The sequence below is a fragment of the Salvia hispanica genome, chromosome 5, assembly GCF_023119035.1.
Source record: "Salvia hispanica cultivar TCC Black 2014 chromosome 5, UniMelb_Shisp_WGS_1.0, whole genome shotgun sequence".
NCBI classification, from domain to species: domain Eukaryota; kingdom Viridiplantae; phylum Streptophyta; class Magnoliopsida; order Lamiales; family Lamiaceae; genus Salvia; species Salvia hispanica.
This window is the reverse complement of record NC_062969.1, coordinates 11,823,950-11,844,809: the sequence shown is the minus strand read 5'-3', so window position 1 is coordinate 11,844,809 and position 20,860 is coordinate 11,823,950. Positions and strand designations below refer to the sequence as shown.

Below are 20,860 nucleotides of genomic sequence, written 5' to 3'. Positions count from 1 at the left end.
ACAACGCTCTCTCACAGATTCTCTGTAATCTGTAGAGTCTTGATATTACGTCTGATCAATAGGAATGAGAATCTATTGACCTATTTATAGAGTTGCACTTGGGGACCATAACCATGTATTTAGGAATAAGTCCCTAACTTTATTATAACTATAATTTCACCCATAACAAAATTAAAGTTATCCAAAGTAGTATCTGCACAATAGTCCTCATATTTTTATAGATAATCGTTTGACCCTATAAATTATATAACCTTAGTAGATCACGTAATCGGGTCAATCAATAAATAGCCATAAATATTATACAATCTTTAGACTATTATGTTGGACCATATTAAAATGTTCCAACACTTTGAATATGAATTCACCATTGTTCTTATTCAAAATTATTCAAAGAGCTTGAGATTTCGAATGAGTTTATGAGGTCTGGGAAGTTCGACGATCATTTTTTTGTGAACTTGTTTGGGTTGTTGTAGTGGTAGTGTTAGTGTTCATGCCAAGACTTTAGTCTTTTATGTTCTAAATTTCATTTTGAGATTCTCTATAACACTAGTGCTCTTGATAGGTACGTGGTTATGTTTTGTTGAACTTTCAATCTTATTATGTTTATAATTTTTTTTTAACTATTTGTATATTTGTAGATCTAACAATTCTTACTAATATTTTTTTTAAAATTATTATATTTGTTTATTGTTGTGATCGATTGGTTGATCGTGGGGCTGATTACCTTACACAGATTAAAAGAGGTCTCAGTTAGACAGTGAACCCCAACAAATTTGATCTTTATAATGATATCAAAGCTATGAGGGTACTCATCCAGGCACACCGAGTTACAAACGATGGTATGGAGATGTTCCTTGTTGTTCTTATGTTCGTGCGTTTTAAACGTGCCGGGAAGTCAGTAGTACTCTTACGTAGGACTCTGACTTATCAATTTTTTTAAAAATAACTATTGTTACATATTTTTACTGAAATTTTACATATGTTGTTAGAGCATTCTTAACCTAGCCCGGATCCCAAGTCCTCTCCACGTCATCATTTTCCTAATTTTTTTGGGCAAGACTACAACTCCTATAACCCTGCAGGCCCATTCAGGTACCAACTATTAAATTGCACTATTCACAACGAAAAGCTTTTTATTCGTAAAATAGAAACCGTTGAACAATTAAAACACGAAAAATTAATTGTTCAATCGAAAATAAAAGATTACAAACCCTAGAAATAAAAAATTACAAATCATAAAAAATAAAAATTACAGACTCTATAAATTAAATAATCCTAGAAAATAAAAATTACAAGTCATAAAAATTAAAAAAAAACCAAAATAATGTAAATAAAATAGAAAGGCTAGATGTAGAAGAAAGTTAGAAATTGGTGGAAGAATGTTGAACAAATAGTATATAAATAGGCAAAAATTCATCGGGGCCAGCCTGAACACCCCATAACCCTAGGCCGGGCCACAACCAGGAGGAGCGTGCCAAAGCCTCCAACACCGGGCCGAGACTCAACCAGGTATGGCCCCAGAACTCGTCCCCATCCTCAGACGCGGCGTGAGCCGCAGCTCACTCCAGTCCAATGCTACAGGCCGTGGGCCGGGACCCAGGTGCGGTCCGGCCTGCAGCATTAAAGATGCTCTTAGAGTATGTTCATTTGATAGCCTACATATTTGTTATGACCTTGCATTCTAAAAATTATACTCCATCCTGTCTCATAGAAATAAGACATACAGAGTATTTTTTTTCGTTCGTCTCATAGTAATAGTCTATATCCATTTATGGTAACCTTTTTTGTCCTTCTTTTTTACTTTATCATTTATGGGCTCCACCATCCACTACACAATTTTAACAACCTTTTCTTATTCTCTCTTACTTTACCATTTACTCCCTCCGTCCCACATTTGGAGTCACTTATTGTTATGGCTTGAATTTTAAGAAAGACTTGAAGTGTGTAATAAATGAAGTGAGATAGTGGAATGTGTAATAAATGAAGTGAGATGGTAGAGTGTGTAATAAATGAAGTGAGATGGTGGAGTTGGTTGAATGTGGGTCCCTTTTGACTTTTGATTTTTGTTTTGATTTATTTTAATGTAGATAATGCCATTTTTATGTAATTTTGATAAAGAATGGGGTAAAATTGTATGACTAAATATGGAAAATTCTAAAAGTGACTCTTAAACTGAGACGGACTTTTATGGCAAAAAGTGACTCTTAATCTGAGACGGAGGGAGTATATACTATTAAAACTCGTCCCAATCCTAAATGACTTATTTCTATGGGACGGAGGGAGTAAGAAAATATACTCCCTCCATCCAAGGAAGATGACGCCTTCCTTGGGCGGCACAAGGAATGTATTTAAATTTTTAGTAATAAATTATCTTGGTTGGGACTTGGGATAAACCAAAAATAAAGTGAGTAATTTTCAACAAGATGAATGGAGTACAAAATTAGTAACAGTTTTTTACAAAATTCCGATTATGCCCTTATTAAAAGTGTCGAATAATTACATTTTTATTAGTGATAAAAAATTTCCTGATACAGAGTGGAGATTAAGAAGAAGATAGAAAAAGGCTCACTGTAGCGAGGCGCGCACGTTAACGGACTCCCATCCCACCGGCTCATTTTAGCAAGGACCTATGCACAACTCCACCAATGTCCCCGCTTCCTCTCTTCTTCTCCTTATCTTTCTCCTCCGTTACTCTCCCCCCTCTCTCTCTAGGGTTAGGGTTTGTCTCGCGCCTTCTCCATCTCCTCTTCCACTCCCGCCCCCAGCCACGAAGCTTCTTCTTTTCGTAATTTTCCCCGCCAATGCTCGTCGCCGGATTCTGGTTTCTTCGCCATAAATTCAGTAGCAGAGCTCATGGACTCCAAGAGGAACTATACATACGGAAATCTCTTCAATCTTGAGGTAATTTTGGATGAGTCACTGCTCTATAAAATTAGGTTTTCTAACTCCTTGCAATCTTTTGCTTGTGAATTTTGTTGTGGCGATTTGGTTTTGATAGAAAAAGGGGGAATTTGTGAATAATTATGTGAAAGTTTTTCTATTTTGGGTTTTCTATTGCTATGATGCGTGGTTAGTGTAATTTGACTTGGGTTCATAGGCACGTTAGTGTGGCTTTTTGGTTTTTGAATAAATTGAATCGTTATGTTCGATATTAATTTTTTTCCCAATTTTTTTAGCCTTTGATGAACTTTCAACTGCCGAAACAAGATGAAGATTTTGATTATTATGGGAATAGTAGTCAGGATGAGAGCAGAGGTAGCCAAGGTAGGCAATTCGGTTTTGTCAGAAAATCTGTATATGTATATTTCTTGTTTTTGTTGTGTTTGTTTCTTTCTGGGTTGAATTTGAACATGGAAATCAGATTAATAGCAAGTTCTCTCTCGGTTATTATTATTTTTACCATTGCATGTATGGCGTGCAGTTGAATAAGTTGATGCGTTCTGGAGTTGTTTTAGGCCCTATTCGTAAATTTGAGAGCTAGTTGTTTTTTGTTGACTAGGGGGAGCTTTAGGCGACATGAATGGAACAATGTCGGAGAGGGGATCAAAAATGAAGAGGCGGAGTGCTTATAGTAGTGACGAGGAAGGAACAGGCAGTTACAGTTCATATATTTCAGAGGAGCGATATCGTGCAATGCTTGGAGATCATATTCAGAAGTACAAAAGGAGGCTCAACTATGCCCCCCCAAATCCAGGACAGACAAGAACTGGGACTATGGCAATCAAAAGTAATGTGGCCCTTAAAGATCAGAAACCAATGAATGATAACAGGGGGGGATTTCCCAAGTTTGAATCGACTTCGGATTTTCTAAACACTAGTAGTTCTCAAAAACTAGGAAATTATCCTGAATCAGATTTTGGGCAGCAACACGGTGCTTCCAGGTTTGCCTCCTGCCTCATGTATTACATGTGATGGATTGTTCTTGTTATTAGTGTAAACTAATTGTTTTAGGGAAATTTTTAGTTTTGACTTAAATAGTAGCAGTTCTCTGGATACTAGAATATCTCGTTTTCGAAGATTGTAACTTGTAAGGTTATTTCATACGTCCTTGAAAAATATGAACTTTTGAAGGGACACGGGTTTTAATGGATAATTGGTAAAGTAAGAGAGAGATAGAAAGAAAAAGTGATTGGGGTTGAGATTACGAAAACTTTTAGAAAGAATATAAGCCTGAAATGACTCTCCATCTATGTTATAGTGAAATGCGAGTGAAATAAAGTTCGTGGAATGTGGGGTCCATTACCAAAAGTAGTAAAAAAGCAAATGAGACATTTATTGGACGGAGGGAGTATATTTTTCTGGATACTTTGCTATTATTCACAGACCAGATAAGGTTAGCTTGTTGGGCACTAGCACGGCAGTCACTAAAATCAGATGAAATATATCATTTGTAATTGTACCAAGCAAATACATCCAGTAGACCACTACAATGGTTATGTGAGCCAATTACCACAGATATCAGGAGGACTTTTGCCAAGCTTTTTATTATCAAGATTCTGGAAGGAGAGACCAAGGAGTTAACCTTTCTAGTTAGTTGGCTTCTGTTAAATTTTGAAGTATCATACAAGTAATTTATGAGAGGTGTCACTACGTGTTTGCTCTGTTGTAACCGATATAACTGAATCTTTGATTAATTTTGGCTCATCCTTGGTGCATTGTTTCAAAATTTCAGACCAAATCTTGAACCAGCTTTTCTGGATATAGGGGATGGCATTACATATAGGATTCCTCCTCCCTATGAAAAGCTGTCGTCTTCACTAAGTTTGCCAAGTATGTCAGATATCCAAGTGGAGGAATTTTACCTAAAGGGTACCCTTGACTTGGGGTCATTAGCTGCAATGATGGCTTCTGATAACAAGTTCCAGCATGGAAGCAGGGCAGGGATGGGTGACCAACGGCCTCAGTACGAATCACTTCAGGCTAGATTGAGAGCCCAGCAGACCAATAATTATGCTGAGAATTTCTGTCTAAGCATCAGTGAAACAGCATTGGGAAGTGATGGCATTCCCGAAGGGGCAGCTGGAAGGATTAGGCGATCTATATTGTCAGAAGGTGGTATATTGCAGGTGTATTATGTAAAAGTTTTGGAGAAGGGGGATACTTATGAGGTTAGGAAAATTTCTTGCTCGACCTTTATTTTGTTTTTGTAATTTTAATGTTTTATATATCTGATTATTAGTCATGTTATTAATTGAGATGGTGCAGATCATTGAACGTGGTTTACCCAAGAAGGCAAAGGTGAAGAAAGACCCTTCTGCAATTGAGAGGGAAGAAATGGAAAAGTTCAGTAAATATTGGGTTAATATAGCAAGAAAAGAAATTCCAAAACATCACAGGATTTTCACCAATTTCCACAGAAAGCAAATTATTGATGCTAAGAGAGTTTCTGAAACCTGTCAAAGAGAGGTTTGTGCTACTGTGACATGTTGTTTTCCCATAATAATCCATCATGATCAACTTAACACTCTTATCCAGTATTCTGTCTTTAAACCGATCTTGATTCTTTTCCAGGTGAAAATGAAAGTCAGCAGGTCCCTCAAATTGATGAGGGGTGCTGGCATCAGGACAAGGAAACTGGCTAGAGACATGCTAGTGTTTTGGAAGAGAGTTGACAAGGAGATGGTACTTTCTTATTATTAATTCTATTTTCAGCAAGAAGAAACCTTCTTAAACACATCACATAGTTACATAATTGAAAGACTGCCAAATAAAATACTATAGCACTATTATAAAAGTTGCTCAATAGCTTAAGAATTATGATGTTTTTGATAGAGCTTGATTCGTTCATACTTTGGTGACAAATTTACATAAAGCCAGTGATACGGAGTTTCTACTTTCTAATCTATGAAATCTTTCACTTGAAGGCGGAAGTGAGGAAAAGAGAAGAAAAAGAAGCTGCTGAAGCTCTGAAGCGTGAACAAGAACTTCGTGAAGCTAAGAGGCAGCAGCAGAGGCTCAATTTTCTGTTGTCACAGACAGAACTTTACAGTCACTTCATGCAGAATAAGGCCTCAGAACCCTCGGGAGCATTAGCAGTGGGCGATGAAAAATCTGATGACCAAGAAATTCTTTCAGAAGATCAGCTGCAGGAGGAAGAGGATCCTGAAGCTGCTGTATTAAGAAGGGAAGCTCTCAGAGCTGCTCATGATGCAGTTTCAAAGCAGAAGAAAATGACAAGTGCATTTGATAACGAATGCTTAAAGCTACGTCTAGCTGGAGAAGCTGAGGTCCCTCTCCAAGATGGCTTGGTCACTGAGTCTAGCAATATTGATTTGCTGCACCCGTGGGTTTCTTTTTTTACTTCTGACATTACTTCCTAATCCCCACTCCCGATTTTCAGTTGATAAAAGTATTCTATCCTTGATCATTAATGTACTAGTAAGTAATTGTTTATGGTTCTCTCAGGTCAACCATGCCTGTAGGATCAACAGTTCAGACGCCTGAGATGTTCAAGGGTTCCCTTAAAGAATATCAGCTGAAAGGCCTTCAGTGGCTTGTAAATTGTTACGAGCAGGTAACTAGTGTCTGCTCCCACTTTAGAATGCTGCCCCGATAGATCTGACTCGCATCTTTTCTTACCAGGGATTAAATGGTATTCTCGCTGATGAAATGGGTCTGGGAAAGACAATTCAAGCTATGGCATTCCTGGCTCATTTGGCTGAGGTAATTAATTATTCTATCAAGTTTCTGGCTGGAAGTCATTCTGTCTAACTGATTCTGGTGCATAGGAAAAAAATATATGGGGGCCTTTTCTGGTGGTTGCACCTGCTTCTGTCTTGAACAATTGGGCTGATGAAATCAGCCGTTTCTGTCCTGACTTGAAGACTCTTCCATATTGGGGTGGTCTTCAGGAGCGTACAGTGCTTAGGAAGAACATCAACCCAAAGCGTCTTTATCGAAGGTGAGTCACCAGTTCTAACCTCCATGTGCTTCTTTTAGCTGCTTGTTCCATGAAGAATACACTGATACTTCTGTTATATCTCATTTATATGTTACCATAACTATTGGTCTGATTCTTTGCAGATATATTGTTAGGTGTAACTGATATAAAACTCTGCTTATGGTAATATGTCATCTGAATGAAAATTAGATGATATGCAAATTCTGGGAAATTACACAACTCTAGGACTAGGCTAGGTTGTTAAGACATTGTTTTCTTGGAATAGAAATAAGCCTAGTAATGATAAATAAAATTTTCAACAAAGCAGCTTTAACATTTTATGTGCGGTAAAGTATCATGAATGGTTGAGCAATGAGGACACTAATAGCCTATGCTTTGAGGAAAATAATATGCATTTTTTATTAGTTAACTGCTTGAGAAGAGGCACTACATTATGCATAATTTACTACTGCCCATATGTATACAGTATACAGCGCAACCATTTCCATGCATATATTATCGAAATAGTGAAGGTTGCTTAAATTCAAGAGTGAATGTGAGAGGCTGAAATTAGGAATATAGATGCCATTGACTGTGTTGTTACTTGCTTCACATGGAAATTGGGAAATGGGTATTGTAAGTGTCACACTTCCGTTGCTGGAGCTTTTGTGGAAGCACAAATAGATACCATGCTTTGGCTTTTTTTTCTCTTTTCATTGTGCATTGGACTAGTTAGCTCTTGATTTGTTTGGCCCTCATTGACTTTTTAAATTTTCTGAAAATTTCAAGTTTATTCTTTTGTTTCACTAAGTCAAGCCTGCCCAATTTGTCAGGGAGGCTGGATTTCACATTCTCATCACCAGTTACCAGCTGCTGGTTTCTGACGAGAAGTACTTTCGCCGTGTGAAATGGCAATACATGGTGTTGGATGAAGCCCAGGCAATCAAAAGTTCCAACAGGTCCGAGTCTTCGACAGTCATCTTACTTCAATTATGTATGCCACATAATTGCAATTTTTTGTATATACATATCTGCATTTATGTGTTCTAGACCCAGAGTAGACACAAATATTCCAAAAAAAGCTCTTCAAAACTAGCTTCTTACCCAACTTTTGTTTCCCCTTTAATGTGTACACAATCCCTCCGCGTTCACTTCTAGGATTCACATTTTTACTTTGTAGTTAAACTACTTGCAGTTCGCGGTTTTATCTATTTCTCAAATTATTTAGTCACACACACATGTGATATATAGGTAAATATCTTATATATGCTAATATTGACAATGTTGAATGTTGGAATGGCAGTATAAGATGGAAAACACTGCTCAGCTTCAATTGCCGAAACCGCTTGCTTCTGACTGGAACTCCTATTCAAAATAATATGGCTGAACTGTGGGCACTCTTACATTTTATTATGCCAACTTTATTTGATAGCCATGAACAATTCAATGAATGGTTTTCAAAAGGGTATGTTTCTTCTCTACACTGTTGGTTACCGTCATCTATATGAGCTAAAGGTTTTCTTCTCCTTATTCTCCTTAACTTTATCAGAATTGAGAGTCATGCAGAACATGGTGGGACATTAAACGAGCACCAGCTTAATCGATTGGTAAGCATCACATTCATTACTTTAGAGCAAAGCATGGTTTTAATGTGTTGGTGTTAGTTTGAGTTGGTAGCAAATCATATGTTCTAGGTCAAAGAGTATGATCTTGTTTAAATGTACATCAGATGATCAGACTTTATAGTTGCTTGTGTGGCTGGAATTCCGTCCGGGTATGCCCCGGCTGATCAATGTTGTTGATGCCAAATAATTGCTTTAAAGCTTTAGTTTATGATAAAAAAGTTGTCCTATGATATACTGGATTCTGTTGCTTATGTTTTGGATCTATGATTCAGTATATTTTGCTTCTCACTCTCTTTCTCAAACTCACTGATAACAGCATGCCATTCTGAAACCTTTCATGCTGAGGAGAGTTAAGAAGGATGTGGTCTCTGAGTTGACAGGAAAAACCGAAGTTACCGTACACTGTAAATTAAGTTCTCGGCAGCAAGCTTTTTACCAAGCTATAAAGAACAAGATATCCCTTGCAGAGTTGTTTGATGGAAACCGTGGACATCTTAGTGAGAAAAAGATTCTGAACCTGATGAACATTGTCATCCAGCTCAGAAAGGTAGCATTTCGCTCGATTAGTGGGATTCTATAGATTTATCCAGTTGTGATGAACTACAACTACATTTTATGTTTCAAATTTACCATGAACAATTTCTGAGAAGATATTATCAAGTCACATGATGTAATTGAACAAAGCATACCTAAAATTTTGAATCCAAGATTGATTTAATCGTGGGTTCCCCTCTGCAATCCAGGTGTGCAATCATCCAGAATTGTTTGAGAGAAACGAAGGAAGCACGTATTTTCATTTTGGAGATGTTCCGAATTCTCTTCCCCCTCCCCCCTTCGGCGAGCTGGAAGACGTCTTTTACTCTGGTGGCAGAAGCCCTATTACTTACGAGGTAATTGGAATAGCTAATCCCCCTACCCGCCACCCCTAACAGCACATACTTTTTTCCTTATGGTAACTTCCCTATTTATTCAGCATATGTAGCTGCTTTATGTTAATTGTCAAATGTCAATATATTAGCCAAACACTTGGTGATGCAATCTCCACAGTTTGGAAACTGAATAGCTTCTGTTAGCTCACTTGACTTTGTCATCGCTGAGCTGTGTGCTTTGCTAGGATTACTTTTACAGGTTTTATGTCCTTGAAGAATTTCTGTAAAGCTATCAAGCAAGAAATTTTTGGACTAAATACATCCCTAAACATATATTTATTTATTTTGCCTCACCCACCATTTTCTCTACCTGTGCTTCAATCGTAGGGAAATTATGTAATGTTGTTACACTAAATAATCTAACTGTCCAAGGTAAGGTAATGTCTCTCTGGATTATTATTCTGATGATTTTGTTTAATACCTGATTAATGATATTTCTTATGCAGTCCACTTCACTTTATAATTTTTCTTTGAATTTTACTCTGATAGATACCCAAACTAGTCTACCAAGAGACTGTTGGTGGTTTCAAGGCTCACAACTCAGAAGCTGGCCAGTGTTTAAGCAGGGAGTCAATTCAGAAGTTATTTAACATATTCTCACCAGAAAATATCTCCAGTTCTTCACTCCAAAAGGATTGTGGACGAAGGGGAACATTTGAATTCTCCCGCTTTATTGATCTATCACCAGCAGAATTGTCATTCTTGGCAACTGGTTCTTTTATGGAGAGGTTATTATTCTCCATTATAAGATCAGATCGCCAATATTTAGATGAAATTTTGGACCTGTTGATGGAAAGTGATAATGGTGATGTCCATGATATCCAGAATGCTCATATTGGCAAGGAAAAAGTGAGAGCTGTCATGCGAATGTTGCTACTGCCTAGTAGGTCACAAAAAAGTGTTCTTAGAAGAAAGCTTGCAACAGGTCCTTTGGATGCTCCATTCGAGGCTCTAATCATTCCTTACCAGGACAGACTTCTATCTGATATCAAGCTTGTGCATTCAGTATACTCGTTCATCCCTAGAACTAGAGCACCTCCAGTAAGTAGTGGAGAAAATTTTTCCTATACATAGATGCACACACACACACAAATATATGTGGTTTTGATGACTTGTTCCTCAACTGAGATCTTATGGCCATGCTTTTGGCTCCAGATAAATGTCCGCTGTTCTGATAGAAACTTTGCATACAAGATGGTTCAAGAGTGGCATGACCCCTGGTTAAAGAGGTTGTTAACTGGATTTGCACGAACATCTGATTATAATGGCCCAAGGAAACCAATTGGCACTCACCCTTTAATACAAGAGATTGATGCTGAATTACCAATCACTCAACCTGCCCTTCAGCTTACTTACAGGATCTTCGGGTCTTGTCCACCCATGCAACCATTCGACCCTGCAAAAATGTTGACGGTACGCCCTTTCTCCCTTCTCCCATGTACTTCTTACTGGCCCCATGTATCAAGTGGATTTTCATTATGATACCTTGTACTTATTCCAGGATTCTGGCAAGCTTCAAACGCTTGATATACTTTTAAAGCGTCTACGGGCTCAAAATCATCGTGTTCTTCTTTTTGCGCAAATGACAAAAATGCTGAATATCCTTGAGGTAATCTAACTCATTTTTGGTGATCATGGTATTTCCTCTAGACCATAGATCATTGTCACATCTTCTTTTTGCTTTTTTAAACTGATCATTATAGATGGCTTACAGCACCATATGTCCTACTGTAAGTAGCTCCACAGATATATGGGTATTTTGTGCTCAGTTGTTGAAGGGACTAGGTGTTCATTCCATGTGAGAACCATTAAATCATTAATTAAGGTCCTGTGTGTTTGACTTAACATTTCTGTTTATTTGAGGAGATATTATTATGTTGGAGATGGTAGATGCTCCGTGTACAGCTATAATTTCCCCATGATATTATTTATACTGTGTGCAATATTGATTTTAAATTATTGCTGTTGGAGAGTGGTTTCTCAGGTTGACACAATGGCTTTGCAGGATTATATGAACTATAGAAAATATCGGTATTTGAGGCTTGATGGTTCATCCACAATAATGGATCGCCGTGACATGGTGAAAGATTTCCAGCACCGGTATATGCTTTTCTGTCTCTCTCGCTCTCGCTCTCATGAATATATCTGAGCTTCATGCCAATTATTTTTAGGAGTGATATCTTTGTGTTCTTGCTGAGCACAAGAGCTGGTGGGCTTGGAATCAACTTGACAGCTGCTGACACCGTCATATTTTATGAAAGTGACTGGAATCCAACATTGGATCTGCAGGCAATGGATCGGGCTCATCGTCTGGGTCAAACTAAGGATGTTAGTATCTTTATCTCCATCTATATTATCTGAAATAGTTGCTTAATAGTTCTGATGCCAGTCTCTTTATGTCCTTTTTCTTTGCTATAAATCTTAAAAATCGCAAAATTGGAAGCTCCTAGTGCTTTCGACTTACATTTTTGCAAGTTAAGTCTTGTGTTCTCTCCTAAGCAGTGTAGAACATTTTAGTTTAATGATCAGCAGCTTATGCACTTGAACTTGGAAATGTTTCCCTGCATTACTAATGCAACATAGCCCTAAATTGGAAGTTTGTTATTGTTATTAGATTAATTTTTCTACTCGACATTAGATATTCTTACCTTCTTCACTGTAAGGACGTCTGCATGTGGTTTTTCTGTCAATGATTTATCTATGATCTTTGGTGGCTTCGTGTTCTGATATTCATAATCGTCTCACTGAAACATGTCCTTTTCATTGCCTAGGTAACTGTTTACCGCTTAATCTGTAAAGAGACGGTAGAAGAAAAAATTCTTCAGAGAGCGAGTCAGAAAAACACCGTCCAACAGCTTGTGATGACTGGTGGTCATGTCCAAGGAGACCTTTTGGCTCCTGAGGACGTCGTATCATTATTGATCGATGATGCTCAACTGGAGCATAAACTAAAAGAAGTTTCACAACAGGTGTGCTTTTTATTTCATATACTGAACTCATCACTATAATACCCTTTTCAAGATATTGAAACAAATTGAGTTCTGCTCCGGAAATAGGCAAAAGATAGGCAGAAGAAGAAAAGTGGTGCTAAGGGCATCAGGATCGATGCAGAAGGAGCTGTGTCTTTGGAGGATTTTGCTAATGCAGAGTTACAGGACAATGACTTTGAACCTCCAGATCCCGAAAAACCAAAATCCAGCAGCAAAAAGGTGATAATCTCCCTGGCTCCTTTGATAATTGATTTTAGGAACCATTGATAATTGATTTTCCAGTATAACCTAATATAACATATACTACCTCCATCCACTACCAATAGTCTTAGGCCGTATGGGTTTTAATGCGAAATTGGTAAAGTAGAGGAGAGAGAGAGAAGAGAGAGAGAGAGAGAGAGAGAGAGAGAGAGAGAGAGAGAGAGAGTGGTTGAAGTATGGTTAGTGGAGAATGTGGTCCACTCTATTAGAGAGAGAAACTTGCCGAAACTAGAAGGTGGCTAATTTTTGTGGACAACCCAAAGTAGAAAAACATACTGTTGGCTGTGGAAGAACTCAGTATTATATACTCCCTCCGTCCCAAGGAAGATGACCCCTTCCTTGGGCGGCACGGGATTTTATGCGGTTTTATTTTGTGTGTTGGGTGGAGAGAATAAAGTAAGAGAGAGTGAATAAAATAGAGATAAAGGGGATTCTATTTCTAGTAATGAGTCATCTTAGGTGGGACAAACTAAAAAGGAAAGCGAGTCATAGTGGGACAGAGGGAGTATTTATATATATATGGATTGATAACTGGATTTTATAATCGCCTTTAGGGAGTTCATCGTTTTGTAGTAGGTTAGTAATGTATTTGCTTCCTTTGCAGAGGAAACCTGCTGGTGACAAGCAAACACAGCCGAAAGCAAGGGCTCAGAAGAGCTCAAAACAGGTGGATTCATCATCACCAAATCAAACACCAGCAGACTACGAACATGAGGATCCCTCGCAGCTCGTTGACTCCAGACAGCAAAGACCAAAGAGATTGAAAAGGCCAACAAAGAGTGTGAATGAGAACATTGAACCTGCATTCACAGCTATTCAACACCAGAGCTCAGAACTGTAGCTGCTGAAGAAACGGTGAGGCATGACAAAACCGTGGAATGGGATGATGCCGTCGTTTTTGATAGGTGTTTGGGCATTGTTGGATCTGCTGATCTTCCCTAGGGTGCAAGCAGTGGCTGTGCTGCTGCTGAGAAGTCGTCATTTCCAGCATTGGAGGACGGGACAAACTCGTGGGAATGAGTGAGGTAGGAAAACTCGTATAGTAGTATTGTACAGATTAATTTTTTTTAGGGTGAAGCTTGCCAGCTTCTATTGTTTACTGTACGAGAAATATAGTGGGTAATGTATAGTCAGGATTATAGTTCCAATTTACCAAAGAACTTTATGTTTTTGAATTCGTATTATGTTAAAATATCTGCAGCCGAAATATGTGAAAGTCTCTTGAAAAACACAGGCTCAATTTGTAAAGTGGAATAGAGATTTATTAATAGAAAGGAACTACAGGTCGAATACTTATATAGAACAAAGCAGACAGGAGAGAGAGAGAGATTCTTCTAGATCTAAACATATATGGCAGCCAGCAAGTGAAGTGGAATCCTCCAAAACAGCAAACAATTCACAATTATGCATATTCAGGCAGACTCAGGGCCGCTGGGGAGCCTCTCATAACCGTTGTTTCGTGCACCATCATGCTTCCCTTTAACTGGAATGCACTTCAATACAACAGCAATGGGCATGCTCAAGGCCCCCAGCAATGCACTGAGCAACCATAGTTGCCAATTTAACGGCACAGTGCTTGCGAATGTACCCAAGAACTCCACTATTATTACTTGGAATACAACCGTGGAGACTATGATTCCTGAGAATATCCTATTCCCAAATATGCCTCTAAAGATGTTTTTCTTCTCGATGTCACGGCTGTTTATCTCATTGAAGACCTGGATCAAGACAGGGAAATAAGAAGTTTTCAAGAAAATGTTGTGTAGTTCAAGATTTGATGAAAACATAGTCAGTTACCTGGCAAAACACAAATACGTTGAATATCAAAGTGTTGAGCACAGCAGTTGCATCAGGGCCATTGAGTCCCAGGATTTGCTTCCCAGCAAAATTGAGGACTAGCAAAAGAGTCAGTTGGTATATGCTCTGACCAATGATGTTCCTCCACATGGCCATGGTGATGAGGCTCTCCGACCTCCCCACAGGTGGCCGCTTCATCAGGCCTTCATGCGGTGGTTCGGTGGCAAGAGCAAGTGCTCCAAGAGTGTCCATGATTAGGTTCACCCACAGAAGCTGCACAGCGGTGAGGGGCGTAGATCCTAGAGTTTCAGAAACAAACGAAACGAGTTACATCTGCAACTCATTGATTTCAAGAGTTTTCTGAATCTCCCATTATAATAATGATGAGAAAAGAAACACTCAAGTTTACCTGAGGCACAAGCAGATATGAAGTTGATCATGAGAGCAACAATGTTAACAGTCAACTGAAATTGCACAAATTTCTGTATGTTGATGTACACTGCACGCCCCCATTTTGCAACAGTGACAATTGTTGAGAAATTGTCATCCATCACAATCACATCAGCACTTTCTTTTGCAACCTGAATTTATTTCAAACTGTTTTTGAGAACATAATACAAATGAACTACTTAAGTTTGCATAAAAGAAGACTGCAAACCAACCTCTGTCCCAGCGATGCCCATAGCTAGTCCAATATCTGCCTCATGCAAAGCCGGTGCATCATTAGTCCCGTCACCAGTAACTGCAGCAACCTCTCTAAGCAAACCTCTGCAGGTCTTCACCAAGACATGTTTGTCAGTGGGCGACGCCCGAGCCATTACCTGCACATTCAAGAACTCACCACTGTAAACAGTCAATAAGAGCATTAGTGTGCGCCTGTATATTTATCAATCACCTTAATTCTTGGTATGTCTAGGCTCATCTCGTGGGGTGTCTTGTGACGAAATGCTGGACCTTCAACTGCAAGATCGTCATCTTTGAGAATCCCACATTCTCTAGCTATTGCCTTCGCTGTATTGATGTTATCACCTGTGACCATGCGTACAGTGATACTTGCTTCTAGACAAATCTGAACTGCTTCCTTCACCCCTGGTCGAACGGGGTCTTTGATTCCGACTACAGCAATAAGCGTATATCCATGACCAGGGATGCTGTTTCCATCATTAATGTCCTTGAAAGCTAAGCAGAGAGTTCGTAGAGCTTCATTGGCAAAACCATTGATCACATCCAACACATTTCTCTCCTGTGTTTCCCCCAATGGAACAACTTCCCCTTCGGCATTGATGCTCTTGTCACACATCTTGAGTATAATCTCAGACGCGCCTTTGCAGAAAGCTCGGAGCTTGCCATCTGGCAGAGCCACTAGAGCGGACATCTTCTTCTTCTCCGAGTTGAAAGGCTCCAGTTTCAGCAGCCTGCACATGCGGCGCTGCTCATCAAAATCACCACCAAGGTTCAGTCCCAACTCTAGTATTGCAGCCTCCGTAGGTGTGCCTAAAATGGAAACTTTCCCATCTTTGTTCTTCACCACCTCAGATCCTGTATTATTGAATATTGCCTGCAACAGAATTTTCAACACAGCTCCTGATATAATAGAATCCAATGCACCGATGCTGCTACTGCCATCTACTTCTTTGATTTCTCCACAAATCCATGTCTTACTCACTACCATGTGGTTCGTTGTCAACGTTCCTGTTTTATCAGTGCAAATGCACGTAGCAGAACCCATCGTCTCACAGGCAGCGAGATGCCTAACCAGTGCGCTCTCACTCATCAGCTTCTTCATTGCAAAAGCAAGACTCAGTGTCACTGCAAGAGGAAGCCCCTCTGGCACTGCAACCACAATTATAGTCACTGCAGTTGCAAAGTAGTTCAAAAGTGTCACAGCATCAGTCGAGCCCCATATACTAAGCTTGTGGTTTAGCCATTTCTCGACAAGAAACCTTGCTGTCAAGACGAGGAAGGTCAAAGAAGCAAAAGCCAGCCCGATTTTCCCAATGATGGTTGCTACACCATTCAGCTTCACCTGCAGCGGGGTCTCATCATCTCCTCCCTCGCTGAGAGTTTCCATCAGCTTCCCCCATTCAGTTCTCATGCCAACAGTAGTCACCAACATCTTGGCTGTTCCATCTTGTACCTTGGTTCCTGCCAAAAGAAAAGGCCGTTTCTCAAATATATTTACTGGAACACTTTCTCCTGTGAGACTTGACTGATCAATGAGCAAATTGTATCCTTCTACAAAAATCCCATCTGCTGGAACTTGATCTCCAATTGATAGATGAACAATGTCTCCAACCACCAATTCATATATAGAGATCTTCTGTCTAGTTCCATCTCTAGTGACTTGGATAAATATCTTCTTCTTCTCCTTGTCCAACTCCTTGAACTGCAATGACTGCCTGTAGTCACTAACTGCAGTGACCATAACGACCAAGAGTATGCTCAGTATGATCCCAAGCCCATCATACATCCCCTTCGGCCAACCTTCAGTGGCAAGGCCGACTCCAACAGAGACAAGGGCACAGACTATAAGTATCACGAGTGTCACGTCGTGAAAAGCCTCCCATAGAAACATCCAGAAGCTCTTGGATGGTTTCTCAGTATACATATTGGGACCAAAAACACTTTTTCTCGTGGGCACATCCTCGGAGTTAACTCCTTCATGTAGAGATACATTCAATCTCTCAGCAAGCCCTTCAGTTCCTTTGAGTTTAGTTAATGTCCTGATATCATAGGAAGATACTATAGTTGCAAGTTTATCTGGATCAATCCGAAATCCTGCAAATCTAGCCTCTTCTTGTAGCCCATTCACCAACTCCAATTCAATATCTTGCTCACTGGATTTGCTGGAGCTACTGTCTACTTCGTAGGGAGGTTTGATTCCTTGTCCAGCTATTAGACAAAGGCAAAATGCACATATGGATCAAACAGGCTCTTACATTATAACCGAGTATATAAGCATTAAGCATGACCAGAATATACCTTCTATAAACCTGAGTGCTGCAGTGTAAGCAACAAAAGATACACGAATGTTTTCCTGGTAAAAACGGAAGGAATATGATCAGATTACGAAAAAATAAAATGGAGACAGCCATATAATTCTGAATGAAAAGCTTTGAGATAAAGTAAGCACATTTCTCATATTAAGAACTGGAAATTGCAGCATCAGTACTAAAAACAGAACCAAAATCAAGAGGGGCAGATGTTTCTCTCTTGATGAACCACTGCTTATATATAAATAGAAGTGCATTATGTCATACTTCACCATTGCAAGAGTGTTTCTGTGGGGAAAAACTAGCAGCATGTGTCAATGAAATCGGAAGTAAGGCCACGAAGCAAGTTGGGATCGCAAAATATATGTTCCCTAGCAAGGTTGCATTGCAAAATAAAAGTCCACCACAATTCCAAGATTCACCAAGAGAGATACTTGTGGCATGAAGTTGCTTTTACCAATCAAATTAATTACTATGTGTCGGATGTTTCATAGGTAATTACTTTTGGAAATGTTACTTGTGGCCTCCCCAGTTTGGCTGTTAAGTAAAGACTCCATTCCATAACTTCAGCAGGTAGATTGCTAATTGCTTTCATGATTGAAATGAAAGAGTTTTACAGGTAGATTGTTTAAAATGAAGTGATAATTCACATTCCATGCTGAGGCAAAACAACATCAGCAAAGAAACAACTTTACCAAGATTATTGTTACGGTCTCAAATTATAGATAAGAGAAGAAGCTAAGCTCAATCGGCTCAATTGATATGCCAGCTGGAGGGCCACGTCAGCTCGACAGAAATGAGAGAGAAGGAAAGTTGAGGGTTCTAAATGCAAATAAAAGAGAAGGAAAACGGATTGAGAATAAATGCAGAGACTCTCTTCGTTGATAGACATTCATGAAAAATGTGTGTTGTGTGCGCTGAGCGCTTGGGCTGAGGATCGTGGATCCGAAGCATTTACCTTGGTTACTTCTATCTTGTTTATCGTCATCAATTCCTATTGTCCGTTGATTATCAATTCCATACCATTCGATTTCTACATTTTGTCTTATAAATTGTTGTTTTGGTGTGCTCTCTGGTTGTGGTGTGTGAGTGTGGGAGAAGTATTGTATTTCCAGCTGAGATTGAGCTGAAACCGCAACATTTTTCATGGACTTAATGTTCATGGACTTGTATTGGCCAGTCACAATCATCACAAATTTCATTTTTCATTATTGATTGGGAAAAACAACTTTACCAACTCCCCCTTCCCCTCCCCAACCGAATTTAGCATATTTATTGGCACTTCGCTAAACATTGGAATCTCATATACCAATTTGTCGAAACCAAGATTATCCTTCAGACGCGCAACACTCAAGATGGCCGTAAGTTTCTGGGAAATTTCCTCTTATTAATTGGCCTCTGAGCAAAAAATTAATTGCCCACTAAAAATAGCCAAAATGTCCTTCTCACACTATCTTTAATATGTTTGTAGTATTTGTACTTGCATGTCCTTTTAGTAAGGCTATTTACATATCAAGATGGTCGTAAGTTTCTGGGAAATTTCCTCGATTGCCTTTTCTAAGAAGCTACAACTACAAGTCAAGAAAGTAGCAATCTTTAATTATAGTAGTATCTCGTCTGCTGATTATCAACCGCATGATTAGATAGACTCTAGCAATTCTGATCAAGCCCCAAAGAGACAATATTCCTTTTCCTTTGTTTCAACTTTTTTTTATTAAAAATGAAAAACAAACCAACTTTTTATCAAGATAATGAGAAAAGAAGAGACAGAGAATAGGATTCGAAAGTCCTTTTTAGATTTGACTTTGCAAATGCCTAATAACGGTGGTTTAGATTAACTTACAATTAAAATTTGGATCCTAGACTGAGAAAAACTTCTAAGAATTCAATATAATTAATTACAAAACTAATCTAGAATAATTTCATTATGGAGGCAGCAAAGGTTGATCCCATAAATTTTGTTTTTGTTCCCAACTTTAAACGAAACATGTACTCAAAACTTACGTTCTCTTTAAAAATTTTGGAAGAAAAAACTTAAAATTAGGGCATAGCACATTTGGGAAATTTTATGGTAACCATAATTATCATATGTGGTAGTGCCCTACAACTACCTATAACCTATATCACATTTAGCCTTAATTGAGAGCTCAAATGTATGAACAAGCTTTTTTTAACTGTTCCAATCAACATAGATTAATTTCCTGTATCATTATCGAACCACATTGTAAATGGTCCTACTTACGAAGAAAAGGCTCATGATTTCACTAAAATTCATTTAAGAAAGCTATTGTAAATTAGAAGGTTAATAATTATATTTGAAGAAAGTTGTGGCTGATATGGCTTTCATAGTCAACATTAACCGTCCAATAGAAAATGTCAACTGCAGATATTTGTAGGTATATATTGTTGTAGAATCATACTTTACCACCTTAATCATACTTTCAGAAGAAATAACCATGTAACAGCATACTAAAATCAGATTAGATCAAAAGTCGTGCTTCTCTTTAAATTCTAAAGTTTTTAGATGAATTTTTTTTTTTACCTTTAATTTATTGCTATTTTTGGTCTCAAAATGAGAATGGAATGAAATGAAAAAGGAAGAAATCACAAATGATTTGAATTTTCAAGTAAGATTCACGATTACTGCTAAACAGAAGGATAATCTACGTAATTACAATCGTAATTAGGATTCAGTGTGAAAATGAAGGAGCGATTTAATTGGGAGGAAAAGTAAAAAATGTCAATAATTTTGAATTTTTAAGTATGAGAATTACTGCAAAATAAAAGTGAAAATGGAAGCTCACGAACATCGCGTGTGTTATACTACTACTATACGATCAGCAAAAACACAAAAGAGCGAGAGAGAGAGAGAAAGTTAATCGGAGACGAAAGTAGTATGCTTACCCTTAGTCTTCTCAGCTGCTCCTTGGCTTCGGAGCGTTTCTCGAGATCGGCGGCATACCGGAAGCGGCGGCGGCGATTCTTCACTAGTTTCCCCACGGCGTTGCGCCACCTCTTCTGCGCGTGCTCTGAGTTGCAGCCTTTGTGGTTTAAGTCGAACTCCGGCGGAATGAACCTTTCCATTTCTGGATACCGTATAGTTTGCTACCGTACGGTCACTCCGCGTCCATTTTAGAGTGCAAAATGGAAAGTGATATGCGGTAACGAGAGAGAAGTGAATACCTTTTATACAAGCTGTTCTGTTGTACGGTTATACACAGTACACGCCACACCAGTGGAACGCGGCTCCACGCGCTTCTGATTTATGCCGCGAATTTTCTTTCTTACTTCTGCGTCACATCATTCTATTCTGACTTATTTTTACACTATAAAGTCCTAATGTATTTATGGGATTTTCACGTCTAATATTACGAAACTTTCAAAA

The 20,860-nt window shown here is 38.7% G+C and overlaps 2 protein-coding genes across 3 annotated transcripts; one reads left to right on the top strand and one right to left on the bottom strand.

Moving 5' to 3' along the window:
• Positions 1–2,592: 2,592 nt before the first annotated feature.
• LOC125187981 (chromatin-remodeling ATPase INO80) lies at positions 2,593–13,860 on the top strand. 2 transcript variants are annotated; one of them, XM_048084686.1, is made up of 23 exons: positions 2,593–2,901; positions 3,177–3,264; positions 3,500–3,881; positions 4,673–5,108; positions 5,206–5,406; positions 5,512–5,622; positions 5,865–6,283; positions 6,406–6,514; positions 6,583–6,663; positions 6,729–6,901; positions 7,714–7,839; positions 8,184–8,345; positions 8,430–8,487; positions 8,822–9,052; positions 9,249–9,395; positions 9,924–10,475; positions 10,590–10,847; positions 10,936–11,043; positions 11,440–11,534; positions 11,606–11,762; positions 12,206–12,403; positions 12,491–12,643; positions 13,290–13,860. In XM_048084686.1, the coding sequence occupies exons 1-23, from the start codon at positions 2,854–2,856 to the stop codon at positions 13,524–13,526; spliced, it is 4,530 nt and encodes a 1,509-aa protein (XP_047940643.1). In that variant the 5' UTR covers positions 2,593–2,853; the 3' UTR covers positions 13,527–13,860. The 2 variants fall into 2 exon arrangements, with proteins under 2 accessions (XP_047940643.1, XP_047940644.1); XM_048084687.1 differs by lacking the exon at positions 3,177–3,264 and having other exon boundaries at positions 2,595–2,901.
• A 65-nt stretch (positions 13,861–13,925) lies between these two features.
• On the bottom strand, positions 13,926–20,645 carry LOC125187982 (putative calcium-transporting ATPase 11, plasma membrane-type). The gene is made up of 7 exons (XM_048084688.1): positions 20,380–20,645; positions 17,465–17,519; positions 15,378–17,374; positions 15,145–15,303; positions 14,892–15,063; positions 14,483–14,781; positions 13,926–14,403 (listed from the first exon to the last, which is right to left on the bottom strand). The coding sequence occupies exons 1-7, from the start codon at positions 20,557–20,559 to the stop codon at positions 14,098–14,100; spliced, it is 3,168 nt and encodes a 1,055-aa protein (XP_047940645.1). The 5' UTR covers positions 20,560–20,645; the 3' UTR covers positions 13,926–14,097.
• Between the last annotated feature and the right edge of the window lie 215 nt (positions 20,646–20,860).